The sequence below is a fragment of the Corvus kubaryi genome, unplaced genomic scaffold, assembly GCF_017639235.1.
Source record: "Corvus kubaryi isolate FWS band 111438036 unplaced genomic scaffold, C.kubaryi_AGA036_p1.0 37383, whole genome shotgun sequence".
NCBI lineage: Eukaryota > Metazoa > Chordata > Aves > Passeriformes > Corvidae > Corvus > Corvus kubaryi.
In genome coordinates this window covers 1,851,073-1,866,710 of record NW_024581125.1, presented here as the reverse complement: position 1 = coordinate 1,866,710, position 15,638 = coordinate 1,851,073, and the positions used below count along the sequence as shown (strand labels likewise).

The 15,638-nt window shown below is 45.4% G+C and overlaps 1 protein-coding gene across 1 annotated transcript in view; it reads right to left on the bottom strand.

The window, feature by feature from the left end:
* The window catches only part of LRRFIP1 (LRR binding FLII interacting protein 1), a 102,863-nt gene extending 89,753 nt beyond the window's left edge, over positions 1-13,110 (bottom strand). Inside the window, exon 1 of the mRNA XM_042035352.1 lies at positions 12,934-13,110. Coding sequence (XP_041891286.1) covers positions 12,934-13,023 — 90 coding nt within the window. The 5' untranslated portion in view covers positions 13,024-13,110. The remainder of the gene's footprint in view (positions 1-12,933) is intronic.
* Between the last annotated feature and the right edge of the window lie 2,528 nt (positions 13,111-15,638).

Sequence of the window (15,638 nt, the reverse complement as noted above, 5' to 3'; positions counted from 1 at the left end):
ATCAGCTCTCCTTTGCTCCCTACCAGCACCACACCTTTCCCCCAGGTGGCCTCTGTTTTCCTCCCCTCTGCCTCCCCATCCTTTTTTAAAAATGACATATTAAAAATACATCCAAGACGCCATCGTGCATTTACTCCTAGAAGAGAGTGTGTTTTACCCCACACAGAAATAGAAACACCTAAGGTTTCCAGCAGTAACATGACACAGGTATAACATAGGCATAACACAGTTACCCTTGATAAAATTTATAAAACTCTGCAGGCCTTCCCAAGGTGACACTCAGATTTTTGGCTGCTAGGCAGGATTCCATGATCTAGGTTCTTGGAACTTTCTGTAGTTTAATGCCAAAAATGCAAGTGAAATTAATTTTTGTAATGGCCACTGAAGGGTTTTTAACGTGCCCAACTCCCAGAACTCTTGTTCTCTGCTTCAGCACGTGTCTCTCCAGCATTTGGGCAGCACTGACTGCTCAGCACAGCCTCACTCCTCATCTCAGGTGTCACACAGCATTTCTTTTAAAGAAAGCACTTGACTGTGACCAGACTGCATAATCAAAGAAGGTTACATGGACCTCACACTAGCAGCTGCTAGCAGGACTATTTAAACTGTTAGGGAGTCAAAGTAATTATTATTTTATCTCTGCTAAGCTCTCATTGCAACAGTTTTGATCCTCAATCCCACAGCTCATTGACAGCAGGAGAAAAATCAGCGTGTTGGAACACCCTCATGGTAAGGCAGATGTCCAGAGCCTACTTCCAAAATTTAATATAAAAATGTCCAAACAAGGGATAACTCTGTAGAAGCCACTCAAAAATGTGGACAATCAATACTGTTTGATCACCCTTTAAAAAAATAAGTCCAAGACAACTTTTTAGTAGTGAAAAAGGTTTCATATGCACTCAGTGGCGTTTTCCTCTCCCAGCCATGTACCCAAAAGTAGATATTCTCTTTTTTCCTCATTTAAGAGCCTTTTGCTCTGGAAAGGATTGACCTAAAATTCAAGATATTTAAAAAGCAAATTATTGTTTAGAGTTAAGTACTTCAATAAGTGGGAGTTCAAAACAGAAACATTCAAGTATCAAGTCAGAACAAAGGGTTCCATCTTCTTTTACACAGCACTTCCATTTCAAAAAGTGTTACATATCTACAGCTACATACATCTAATAGACAAAGTTTTTCCTCATGCCTTATAGGTATATTTCTAATTTCTCTCACAAAAAGGTAGGGAGACCAAACCTCTTTAAATAATTAATAATAATAATAAATCATTAAAGGCACATCCCTAACTGACCTCAACCAAATGAAAGACAAAACCAAATTTTTAAATGCAAACATTAAGATTCAGAACAGGAGATGACCTTTAATGCACCCTTCCACGAGTGGAATGTTCTCATCCACAAGCAGATTTAATTAAATTTAGCTCTTTAGACTGATTAGAGTTAATAAAGCAATTTGTTAATAGACCATTTTATTATGTTTACAATGCGGTTTTGTTGGATATTGTGCAATGGTTACAAGCTGCAGGGCACTGTTTTTTTCACCCTCTTCAACTGCACTGATTTTATATGAAATTTAAAAGAAGGGCCCAGAGTCATCATAAACACTGGAGAAGATCAGAAATGCAGTATATAAATTATATTGTTTGAAGGACCCTACAAGAGATGTCACCAGGGGTGACTGTTTTAATTTTATGTATAAAACAAACCATGTTTCACATTGACCATGAGAGAAACTCCTGTAAAAATAAAAAATTCACCATATACAAGGGAATTACTGTAAAAATTGTGATTTTTCATGCCTCCTCACCATTATACACTTCTGTTAAGCACTGGACCACTTTTCTGTGTAACAACTGTTTGGAGAGATCCAGGTGGGAAAGAGTTGCATGGAATTCTTCAAAACTGTACCACCTTCCTGCAGAGGGACTGTGCTTCTGGTTAATTTAGATATTCTGATTCAGGAAATAGCCCACAGCTCTCCCTCAGGCTGCCCATATTCTCAAGGGAAAGCCAGAACACTTCAAACACAGGCTGAAATTCTCCATTTGTAACATCCACTAAGGGAATGCCAAAACCTGCTCGAGCAAATCTGGTATAGGGGAAAGTGTCTAAATCCAGAGAAACCACCTTAAAAAAAGCCTGACTTTTCTTGTTACTACAGCTGGATGCTGCAGAGGATGGATAACAGCTTCCACTACACCATGCTGTACTGGATTTTCTGTCCTTCAAGCACAAATATCAAACTTCAAACATTTAGCAACAGCGCTGAAACCATGGCTCTCCAGGAGAGGAGCCAAGTCCTACATTCAGTTTGCAGAGAAAGCACACAGAGGATATTTCACAGGGAACACATTTTTTAAAAATTCACACTTTTCCAGCAATTTTAGAAGACCTGTCAAAAAATAAATTTTAAAGCCCCCCAAAATTTAAAAACCACACTGTCCTCCGTATCTCACTACTGCAACCAGCTCAAAAATTTGTTATCTGTCAGACGGTCTTACCTGACCAGCAGACAGCAGTTACCCTCTCATGCTGCTATCATTCCACAGCCTTCTCCCTCCTGGGAAGAGGAATTCCCTGAGAGAGCCAGCACATGTCAAGACAACTTGCCCAGAGTTCAGCGATGGCGCTGAACCACCCTGCAGCTGGGATTAGGGCTAAAAAAACAGCATTGTTTGAGAAACGATTGGACAGCTTTTGCGTGGGGGTGGGACGGGATTACTGCCTCCAAACTGGGTCTGAGCAGTAATGGATTACCTGGAGAAGCTGTGTCCTAACCCTCACTAACGAATTAATTCAGTTTGAAATGTGCTACCGGGCCACACACCTTGTCTAGGGGTACAGCAAAAATGACCTTCACAGCTGTTTTACTGGAATTCTGGAAATCACAGAATGCCACCTGGAATGCACCAACAGCACAACACAGCTCGGCCCTGGGCAGCTCCTTCCTTTGCCTGTTCCATGTTTCCCTAACAGCCATTACCACCCAGCAGAAATAATTATAAACTGTATCCTCAGTCAAACAATCTATTTAACACTCAAATTGCGCAGACCTGTAAGTTTAAGGTCAGGAGCAGCTGTGTTTGAAAAATGGCAAAGCAACAAGAAGGGGTGAGAGAACGGGATAGGCCAGCAGCAAAAGCTTAGCCCTTGGAGAATCACATTCTATTAGAGCAAATTACAATGAAACCCCAGTTCCCTCAGGGTTTTCTACCAGCTCCTGAGGTGCAGCAAGGAACCTTAGAAATGTTATTCCTATGGGCTTTATACCTGATCGCTGTACTCACAGAGCACCCAAGACTTTTTTTGGGTGCACTGTATTGATTTTATAGTGGGAAGACTGAAAGAGGAGCCTTGTTCAGCCAGCAGCACAGGTAGCAGACCCCAGAGAAGCATCTCTAGGTGACGCAGATCTTTAAAAAGCTTGGTTCTGTACGAACAGGTTCAGCACTGCAAACCCACTGGTCTTTATTTTCTAATGCTAAATTTGTAGATTGCTTGGTTAGACAACAAGATCTGAGTTACTTCTTGACTGAAAATTATTGCTAAGTTTGACAGGATATGCTTATTCCATCAGTGATACAAAAGCATTTCACCAGCACATACAGAGAACCTTTCTTCACTTGTTCCAGTTCACCAAATATTGATTTCTTTTTTCCCCCAGGGTAATTAAACAAGAACGCACAAATATTCCTAAAACCATTGTGTAACTCTCTATAAATAAAACAGTGACATTCTCTACATATACCAACATTATCTCTTGTATCCACACACAAGCACACTATTTCCCAGAGCCCCTGGATTCCTCCACAGTTCATGTAAAGGTTAGGTCACATCACTGTTCCAACGCGCTCGTTTCACATCGGGGCAGATTTCAATTTCATATGGAAGAGACAATGGAGCAGCATGACCTTAGGGTATCACAAAACATGTCCCAAAAGCCCACTTTCATTTTCAACAGATGTTGGTTCAACATAATTGTCAATGTAAATCCTCTTAGAGCCCAGCAGCACATGCAAAGGAAGCAAACCAAGACCATCACACGCATTTTTCATATGGGAGAACGGACATTTTAAGGAAAACAGCTTATGGGAAAAGCACAGTTGCACAGCAAAGAAATAGGGTTGTAGACCATCAAAAAATTGACTTGTTTCCTAGAGCACATCAAGTTGTATCTACTATTTTCCTGGCAAGTCTGTTGAAAGAACTTCAAGTTTGCAACCAGAAAGAAACAAACATAAATACAGATTAAAAGGAAAAAAAGAACAAGTCCCAAAGCAGTAGGCTGTTTCCTCTGTTTGTAGTCAGCAGAAGCAAATATGATTTCATGGGTTTGTGTGGAGACTGCAGCACTTTGGCACTGATAAAAACAGCCATATCTGAACTATCTGACTCTGAAGCAACGTGTGTTTTAAAAGGGAAAAAATGTGAAGCTACAAGAGCCTGATAGGAGACCAGAGCCCAAGGATTTTTCTGCATGTGAAGCACACCAAGAGCCTTTCCTTGCTCTCCTGTCATCCCAGCATGTTAGCTGATAAACGCTCCATAATTAGAAGACCCAAGTGGGGATGCCTGAAATCCATCTGACCTGAGGGAATGAGTTTAAAAACCTGACCCAGCTTTTAGCGTGCCAGATCCTCCTGTATTCCATTTCTGCCTACTGGAAAGGGCTGGCAAAGGCAGACAGAAGAGACAGACTCAACTAAACATGGTATTCAGTGGGATTAGAGAAAGGTTATTTTGGGACGTAGGAAGTACTCAAAAGAGGAGGGCAAAGAGGCAAAAAAAGTAATATTAAATTTAAATCAGATACTGGCGGAGGGAAAGGTCACAAGAGACGCACAAGCAGAAACCAGGAGGGAAGAAATATTACTCCTTTACATTCCCTGTCTGTGCAGAGCATCTGTTGGACTGGGGGAATGGTTTGCAAAGAATCACCAGTGGGACAGAGGCATCGTCACTTCACTGCAGGCAATATTAACACACAAGTCACTGCCCAAACAGCTACACCAGCAAACACACAAATAAACTCCTTTTGTGGAACTCTCTTCCAGTAAACTTGGCCGTTTTGGGAGAGATAAATCAATCTGACACTAATTACATCCAAAAACTGCAAGTAATGACATCATGGCAGGAAAAGCCCAGCTCTGAGGGATCTATTTTTGAGGAAGCCAGTTGGAGATACCATCTTGCTTGTTTCTTTGACAGAAGTTTGGATACAAATCGAATATTCTAGTCTCATTCACCTAAACCTTCCAACAGCTAAGAGGAAAGGAAACTGTAGCCCCGAGACCCAACTACTGTCTTTGCATTTTTTCACATGCCAAAGATAACAAGCACTCTCCTACCTAATTACCAGGTATTAAAAATAGGAACGTGGCCATGGTGGTGCACCTGGCAATTATGGTTTACCAAAGCCTCTGATTTCTTGTACAGCAACATATAATACAAAAATAAAAATCTAAATATCGTCTTCCGGAGCATGGGAGCTCACAAAGCGTCAGAGAACTAGAAAGCACACGGTGTTTTTGCAAGTCTAATGTGAGGATTAAGCTGTATGACAAAAGAAACTCTTCTCTTGCAGAGAAAAGCAGCGTGCAAGAAGGAGGAAAGACAGGTGATGAACCAGCGAGGAGCAGAAGCACAAGAAATGAAGAGGCTTCCTCATTCCTCACCACATCTGAGACGGGAACACAGGTCGGATCTGGCACTTTCAGATCACTTTCCCTGTCTCCAGCTCAACTCTTAGAAGCTGCAGGAGTGTTTAGGTGGATAAACCCATGGCCCATGCCAAGCTGGCTCACAGGCACACCGAAGGGCAAAGCAGATGCCACTGAGCAAATGCGCCTCTCCTCTGATCACACCCAGGCTATTTCCTACTGAAAGCACACCTTGAAGCAATCAACTTTCCAGTTCTAGGTCAGACATTTTTAATGAGCAATTAGCTCAGACACTCATTTTACTTGGCATCGAACAGGATCTTAGCTCCTTAAAATAACAAAAGTTATTTCAATATTTTCAGTGAAACTTTCAAGTCAGAACTAGTCACTTAAAGTTTTTTAGACCAGAGCTGTGCCCTTTATGTTCAAGTATACCCAAACCCCAAAACACCTGTCCTTCCTTAACCCAGAAATAGATAGTTTTGTTAAAACTTGCACATTTTTATGCCTGAGAATAAAACCAACGTCTTTTCAAATGATTTGAAGACAAACATCCCTCCTTTCAGAATTCCACACCCTGAAACAGCACACAGTGAATCAGAACTTCACTTACAGGAAAACATGAAACACTGAGGGGATGGAGGAACAGAGCACAGAACTGCAGGCTAGATGCTCAAGTGCAAGTCAAATCCATCTTGGGAGGACACTGCTTCATTTAGCCAGGGATCCACCCATTTCTGCCCAGTTTTTGGTTTAGGCACACATCCACATCCCAAAACAAGCAACGCTCAGTTTTGGAAACAGCATTAGTACGAGTTTGCTTGCATCTTCTCCTCTCTCAACACTCAAAATTCCCAGCTGGTTAGGCCACAAAAGTGCTCCTGGCACTGCTCATTGGGAAGTACTTCTCCAGCCTTGCCCTTCACACCTCATGCCACTTAGTTAAGTTTGTTTCAAGGCAGAATCAGAAACCATCCAAATATTAATCGGAAATGCCTTTGGTGCTGAGGTCTGGGTAAGGACACTTGCCAAACTCTCCCAGTGAGCAGAGTTCTAGCACATTCCTGCCAACATCAAAGTGTGTTTTTCCCAGACTTTTGTACCCTCTCTGTAGCTCCCCAAAATCACTGGTTTTTAACAGCATGACCAGAACTTCCACATCTCCATAACAGAAAATTATGTCACGTGGTCATTCAGCTACCTGAAGTCATTTGCACACTGCAAGCACTCCATGGCTCTTCCTGCATAATTAAAACCATCACATGCCTTCCACTGAAGTATTGCTTTATTTAGTATTTATTGTGCCACACCAAGCTTTAATTTCAACAGCTAAAAGCTCTACAGCCAAGCCTTTGAGAGTTGCCTTACATTTCTTGCAACCTACTACTTCTTGCAACCTTCTACAGCAAGCCTGCCCATAAGGATGCTTTTGAAATGTATTTTTGCCTGATGTAATGTTCTCATTTCAGTGCACACACCAGTTTATTTTCCCAGCATTAGCCAGGGAAGTTCTTCTGCCTACTTCTCGTTCCATAACTACAGTAAGGTGAAGGAAAGGAGAGTGTCTTGGGAGTGAAGGTTACAAATGTCTTCTGACAAGAAGCCCTCAAGCACTTCCCTCATCTTTACTGTGTGATGAAGCCCAAAAATCAGGTATTTTTCTACCACCTGCAAGGCCAGCTGTGTCACTGGTGGATTCAGAGGGATGAGCAAGAGCACCAGTTATCAGGGAGCTTCCTCTGCTTCTGGTATTGAAATGACCATGCACCTTCCCTTCTCTGGGGTTTAATATAAACCCCCAAAGCCACCTTTCTGAAGGAAAATTTGGTTTACTGCAGCTCCCTTACCCCCTTCCCCCTCACACCATTCCAATAGGCAGCTTCTCCCCAAAAAGTATTTCAGCACAAGCGAGACAACAGCTGATATTTCAGAGCTGCTATTTTAAGGATTGCCTGTGAGGGCTCCTGTCTAGCTAGACAGATTCACTGCTCTTGGCAACCTGCTGACTTGACAGGAGGGACAAATACCTTGCTTCACAAGCCCAAAACACTACGTGGATTATGCTCTTTGCAAGCAGAGGATGAAAAAAAAAAAAAAAAAGATCCCAGTGTTGAAAGCCTTGCAAGTACATTTGAGCTCCAACTTTATCCAGCAACAGGCCTGGAAAAACATCCTTCTAGATGAGGTAATGATTAGTGTTACATCCTGCAGCCAAGCTCAGCATCTGGGCTCACAAAGACAGAGGCTGGGCTTCCCATGCTGTTAATCCTACCAGTAGTCCCTTGCTTGACTGAAACAGGAATCACAGTTCCTAAACAGCTGTTTCCTCAGACATAGGAGAACAGCTGAAGGGGACTCAGGCCAGGCACAGACACAAAAAACAGGCAACTAATTATTTCAAGTTGTGAGGCAGATTGTAGACAGGCTACAGTCACCCATTTATCCAACATGAGATGCGTCCTGAGATTTTTATCTCACTTCTTTAAACTGCTCCTTCATGCATTTACTTTGGGAGAGACTGTAAGTGATGCCAATGCCATTTGTTGGATATATGGATGTAAAGCATTAGGAGGAAAGGGGTGTTTGATGAAGAGCATATTTGCCACATAAAATCGTCTCGAATTTGGAACAATTCCCCACGCCCTACTGGCAAGCATCGCCTACAAAGTCCTCCTTCCTTCCTATATTTAGGTCAGCCGGGCTGAGTCAAGCCCTCCAAGAGCATCCCTTGCTTTCGTAACTTTCTGTTCTAGAACAGAAAAGCCAGACATGCTTTTTTCAGATCATTTGTTCGGCTCATACGTTAACACTCATAAAGGCAGAAAGTAACGCAATAAAAAAATAAGTCAAGTACTGGTGCTACATAAGCCAGGCTGTTTCTAAGGGCTTCTCTTGGAACATTTACTCAAGCTTACAAAAGCCTTCACACGTCTGTAATGCCAAACACTGCTCAAAAAAGTTCCACCACTACCCTAACGAGGCACACAGATCTTACACTTTGGGAATATATCCCAAGGGAGTATATCCTTAGGGAACACACTGCTTTAAATGCTCTGGTTTGTGTAACAGTTCAATACCGTTTGTGTGGCTTGTGTTCTCATATACAAATAGCCACTCTGCTTGCTTTAGCTTCAACTCGTACCAAATTGTTTCCACCTCTGTTGATGGAAGTTGCCTAAACTGCTGTGTAAAACAGCGTTTTCTCCCCCAAAATTAACCCCTCAACTTAAAAGATTCCACATTCAACCATCACAGCATCTCTTCACTAGTCCCTAAACTCCAATTTAGCCTATTGAAGTTACTTAGTGCCTTCTTACTGTGACCATTAAAGCTGGCTGGCTGGTTTCACCTGCATTTTGAGATTTTTCCAATTAGCAACACTTTCTAGTCCTTCATAGCAGTGTAACATCCCAATTTTTGAATCACTAAGAATACAGGTCAATTCCCAAACTGATTACTTCAGCGAAATAATCAAATGTATGGTCCATAAACGGATCATGCTACTTTTAAAAAAAGTAATAATTATGTACATACAAAGATGTAGGTGACAGCTCTTGAAAGTGACACAAAGTGTACAAAGAGTGAAGGCACAACCCTCACAACATTACTTTCTTTAACAATAAAAATAAATTATGCTGCTTGAATTACTGATTTCAAATTAATTATCACCTAAAGAGCTCTGCTCTGTAAAATGGTGGATGAAGATTTCTAGCAAGGAGAGGGCACACAGCTCATTTTTCTGAGCAATATAACACACATCTGTCTGCAAAACAAGGTGTCAATTATTTTTCTAATAAAAACAAGAAATTGACCTTGTCCTTCCTCATTCAAGAAAATAAGAAACAGTAACTAATATTATCTGCCTACAAGAGAAATGTCTCACTTACACAGTTCCTTGTTGGATTTGCAAAACTCCCGCTCATGTAACAATTATTACTGTAGCTAGCGGAGTGGAAGTTAACAAAAAAATATTCCCCTAGAAACAATGTCTCAAGTAATCACATCAAAGCTATCTAATCCAAGCAGGAAGCCAGCTCCTGGAAGGTTCAGCTGGGCAGGACTGTGCCTTCCCGAGCCACACACACTCCATCCCGGCAGATGAGCGCGCAGCACGCGGCCACGGTTCCTGCCAGCTCTGCTGGCACAGACCTTGGGCAGTATCAAACTGCTAGATTTTGCAAACACTGCTGGCACGTGCTCACTGAGAGGAATGAAAGAGCCCAAAAGTTTCCATTGACCTAAACACAGAATAATCTACTGGCGTCAAGGCGAGCCTGAAAGCGGAGAAGCCGATCATTGATCGGCTTCGCTGCCGCCTGCAAGCGCTGACGCCCGGGGAAAAACAAGCTCAGCAGCACAAGCCAGGTGTGTGAACAGCAAATCCTGAGCAGCAGTCTGTGAAACTGTTAGAAACTCAGAACACCACCTTTCGTGTTAACTATGTTTACATATTTGCCATCCACTTAATTACCGTGTCTGTCAAACCCTGCAGCCAGACCTGGTGGCACAGCACTACCCTTTCCTGATGGGAGTGATTTGCAGTAACTGCACCTTCTACCTCTGCTCTGAACAGGTCTAGACAAGGTGATAAACTACTTCAGAAACTGCCTCAAACACTAAAACTACTACTGATTAACATGACTAACACTGCTACTAAACCCTTGGCACTACCAGATGCTTCACTCTTACAATTTCCTTCCTCTTGCTTAGTTACTTCCCCTCACGATTGCTCTCACTGCCCTCTTCACCATGCCAGGCTCTCTCCTGGTCTGAGCAAGACATCCTGGCTGCAAATCCCAAAACATATATATTCAAATGGCAGGAGTTTCAAAAAGCCCTTACAAGTGCTTCTGTCTTCTTATAGGAGCGAGACCAGTGAATTTGTCAAAATACTCTGACAATCACAAAATAAAAGGTACCTCTGTGAATCAGTCTAGTTTGGATGCTCTTTTGGGCTTCCATACGAACATAGGGAAAATGAGACTCTAGGATCTGCAAATAACTTGCCAGTGTCTCTGGCTTCTGGATAACAAAGGACCAAAGCAAAGAGAGAAGTGAAAATCTACGTGCAAAAGCAACATGTCCGTGTCCCAGCTTTGTCTAAACACCCATGAGGAAGGCTGGAAGAGCCAAAATATCAGTAACCCTCCTACCTTCTTAACATGGAGGCTCTCAACATCCTTGTTAATGGGAGACAAAAGGCTTAGTTGACATATTTTAAGACTGGATCATAGAGAAGGATTAATCTGGGATCCTTTGTGTGGAGAACAGGCAGTTAAACAACAAAACAATTGAAGTGCTCTGAGACAGAGCAATGCAAATAGATAAAATAATATGGGAGAATGCTGAACCTTGAACTTGGCAGTTCACAGTTTTAGCACTCAAGGGAAAAGATAAAAGACAGGCTTGTGTTGGGCTTTTTGAGCAAATGGAGTTGTCCTTTAAACAAACCCCAGGAGAAGGAAGGAAAAAAAAAAAGCCACAAACCACCACAATATTTGAGGCCTCAAACCACTACACAACACAGTGAAAAGCAGATCTAAGATAAAGAAAAGAGAAAGTGGGAGAAAAACGTGCAACAGAGAAGAGCAACTGGGTTCCTTGTTAGAGACTGATGTCTTCCTTGATCAAATGACAGCACAGCCAGGACACAGTTGTGGAATTCAAATCCTCATCCCAGAACAATTCTTAGGATATTATCATGACTCTAACAGACAGCACAATCACTCTTATTGCTATCTCATGCCCAGGACATAAGACATTCTTGTCCTCCTACCTCAAACTCCATCCTTAGGAACCTTCTCATCACCCTGCCTCAAAAATCTGCCTGCAGAGAACATACTATCTGAATCACTCACACAAAACTCAGCCTACTGAACGGATTCCAAATGGTGCACAACAACTGGAAAGGCATTGGTGGTAATAAGGAGCATGATGTTACAGCTAACTCAACCTCCCAGCCAGTGCCACCGAAAACTAGCCATACATTAGCATTCACCTGATCCCGCTGCAACTCTGAATCAGGAAAGGAAACCAAGAGACCTAAAACTCTTCTAGAAGAGCGATTTATCTTGTAACCCATCTTGGGGTCACACCAACACCAGCTGGGCTGACACACATAACCCACGCTAGGGGAAGAGGATGGCCACCTTCACAGCAGCATTGGAGCAGTTTAGACACTGAATCACAGAATGGTTTGGGTTGGAAGGGACCTCAGGTCAACCCTCTGCCACGGGCAGGGACACCTTCCACTAGGCCAGGTTCCACAGAGCACTATCCAACCCGGTCTTGGACGGTTCCAGGGATGGAGCACCTGCTTCTCCAGGGCCTCACCACCCTCACAGGGAAGAATTTCTCCCTAATATCCCATCTAACCCTGTTCTTTTTCACTCTGAATCCATTCCCCCTTGTCCTGTCACTACATGCTCCTGTAAATCGCCCCTGTCCATCTTTCTCATAGTCTCCCTACTGGAGAAGAACCCCAGGGCTGCTTATCCCCCTCTCCCCCATTGGAAGACTATCAGAGCAAGGATGCAGAACAGCCTGTGCCAGATTTAATAAACATAAAAACCAAATTCACATTATCCTGGTTACCACTGAACCACTTTAAGTGTACACAGAAGAATAAGGAGGCAGGAAGCATCAGCAATCAGCTGGTTTAGAAGGTTAAAGTCACACTGAGCACAATGCAGCGCCTGGTGGGCGGCAATATAAAAATCAGTTTCCAAGTTAGAGGGTTCACTTATGCCCACACCCAGCATCACCTTGCAGTATTCTGGTTTTCATTTTTCACTCCCATCCCTGGAAGTGTTCCAGACCAGCCTGGACGGGGCTTGGAGCAACCTGGTCCAGTGGAAGGTGTTTCATGGCAGGGAGCTTGGAACGAGATGATCTTTGGGATCCCTTCCAACCCAAACCATTCTGTGATTCTATGATTTATACGTATCCATAACACTCCCGAGCGGCCTATTTTCAGTGGTTAACACCAATCCCAGTGGTTCTCAGCAGCAGTGGCTGGCGGTGGATGTCCCCTCCGGAGGGGCTGGAGCGGGGGGAGCTCCGGCACCGCACGCCCTTCCCTCACCGACCGCCGGAGCGGTGCCCGGGGATGGTGGCACAGGCGGGGGTGAAGGCGGCTTTCCACCTCGCCCTTGAGCCGCCGTGGTGCCGCTGGCCGGGGGCGCCTGCGCGGCGCTCGGGGGAGCCCGGGGGGGGAAGGCGAGGGGAGGAGGATGGAGAAGGGAGAAGGGGGGATGCCGCCTCCCGCCGCTCACCTCGCGGGCGATCTGGTTGAGCGCATCGTCCTCCGCCGTCAGGCGCTCCCGGTTCGGCAGCCGCTTGCGCCCGGCGCCCGGCGTCCCCATGGCGGGGCGGTCCCGCCCGGCCCGGCCCGGAGCGGAGCCGAACCCAAACCCGGACCCGCTGCCCGCCGGCCCCCAGCGACCCTCCCGCTGCCTCCGCCGCCTCCGCCGGCGCGGCCGTCACCGCCCCCCGCCCCGCGCATGCGCCGCCGCCCCCCGCCCTGAGGGGACGGGCTGCCTCACGCCCCCCCCGGAACCGGGGTCCCTGCTCGCTGCCGTCACCGCCCGAAGCCGGGGTGTGCGTGGGATTCTTCCTCGCTCCCCTCACCACCCAAAATCGGGGTGTGTTTGGGGGTCCCTGTTCGCTGCCCTCGCCACCCGAAATCGGGGTGTGTGTGAGGGGGGGGGGGTCCCTGTCCACTGCCCTCGCCACCCGACATTGGGGGGTGTGTTTGAGGGACCCTGCTCGCTCTCCTCGCCAGAAATCGGGGGTGGGTGAGAGGGTCCTGTTCACTCACCTCACTACCCAAAATCGGGGTGTGAGGGTACCTGCTGCTCCCCTCATGCCCCTTTCCTGCTCCCCCAGCCCCACTGTGGACCAACCCCCTTCCCGCTGGGGTGCCCGGGCTCCCTGCCGAGTTGTGGGGGAAATTACAGAATCATGGAATGGGTCAGGTTGGAAGGGACCACAGTGAGGTCATCTGGTCCCACCTCCCTGCTCCAGCAGGGTCATCCCAGAGCACAGGGCACAGGATTGTGTCTGGACAGCTCTGGAATATCCCCAGAGAGGGAGACTCTACATCCTCTCTGGACACTGTTCGGTCACTGCACAGGGAAGAAGTTCTGCCTTCTGTCCAGGTGGAACCATCAGTTTCTGCCTGTTCTTGTGTCCCACTGCTGAGCCCCGTGGAGCAGAGCCTGGTCCATGCTCTGGCACCCCCACTTTGCATAATTACACACATTACAGAGGTTCCCTGTCAGCTGTGTCTCCTCTTGAAGAGCCCCAGCTCCCTCAGCCTTTCCTCATCAGAGGTGCTCCAGTCCCTTCACCTCTACAGCCTCTGCTGGACCCCCTCCAGGAGCTCTGTCTCTCTTGTTTTGAGAAGCCCAGAGCTGGATGCAGTAAATTTACCATAAATCATGGAAATGGGCATCAAAACGTCGCCAGAAGTAAAGCTGGGGCATCCCTCTGCCACAAATACAGGGCGAGCAGGACAGAAATACGACCCTTCGTGCCCTGACACGTCACACAGCTTCATAGCCCTGTGGGGTCTCTTCAACAACGGCTTTTCCTATTAAGTATAAGTGGACGTGATTAATTTTAGTGTCAAGTACATCAGTGCTTAATTAATTCACATTGACAAGGAACATGTATTTTCTGGGATTCCTGTCACAGCCCTTACACCTCAATTTTCACGCTAATTCCCTAATTATGAATTAAAGTCTCTCAAGCTCACGTTATTACACAGACTGAAAAAAAAGGACTACAGAAAGGACCACAAAATCCACCCACTCCCTTCTGACCAGAAAGCTGCGTTTAATCTTAATGATTTAATTTTACCATCGATTTAAACTTGATTGAGGTAAAAGGCAACACCTGCCTGCTCAATATTTATTGGCAGTTTTCATGTACAACACCTGCGATTTGAGTCATCCTCAGACTGACTGGGTAGTGATATTGCATCGATGCTACTCCTTGCACCTGGGACTGTTTATCTTTGCAAGAATCAAGTGATTATTTTGTTAGGAGAAGCAGATGGATGAGTCCCCTCCTTGCTTGGGCAGCAGAACGTGCGTCACACCCTCAGATTTGGCGTCAAGTTTACTCTGAACCCCACACAAGTGGATTAAAAAGGGCCTGCTCTGCAAGGCAGCACAGGGGCCTTAAACTGAGTTCTCACTCTGGAGGCAAAGCCTTGCTGGGTCTGGTTTTCCTAGATATCCCTCAGGCTTCCCTTCTTCACCTCCCCAAGCCCTGGCTTAGCACTACCACTCTTTCAGGCTCTGCATAACTCATTCCCTGAGCCCTTATCCTCGCATTTGCCCCTGCCCTTTGAGGAATTCTGGCTAAAGAGGCGGGGCAGTGCCTTATTTTTAGGTCCCTGTTACCCAGGGATTTCAGCCACCTGTGCAGCTGCATCACTGTATCCATGCAAGGAATTTCCCCGTTCAGGGCTGCAGTAGGATTTGCATCAGTGCCGTTTGCCTGGCTGGCTGAAAGCCTTGCAGAGCCTTGGGCTAGGCAGGTTTTTTTTGTCCAAAAAACACTACTGAGGAGACAAAGGAAAGGGGAAAAAGGAAGGGGAGGAAGAAAGAGAGGGGAAATAGAAATCTGGGGGGGGGGGAAGAGAAATACAGGGGAAGGAGGAAAGAAGTGGGTGGGAGAAAGGGAGAGGGAAGAAACAGGGGGAAAAAGAAATCCAGGGGAAAGGGGGAGAAGAAAGAAATAGAGCAGGGGAGAAAGGAAGAAGGGGGGAAGAAACAGAGAAAGAGAAATACAGGGGAAGGGAGAAAGAAAGATGCAGGAGGGAAGGAAGAATTGAAAGAGTAAAGCAGAGAAATTGGAAGAGAACACGTTAGTGGGTGACTGCAGTCAGATTTCAAATCACACCACTGAATGTGCTCTGCAGTGTAAGAAATCCTTCTTTTTTCTTGCATTCCAGACGTGCACAGTAATT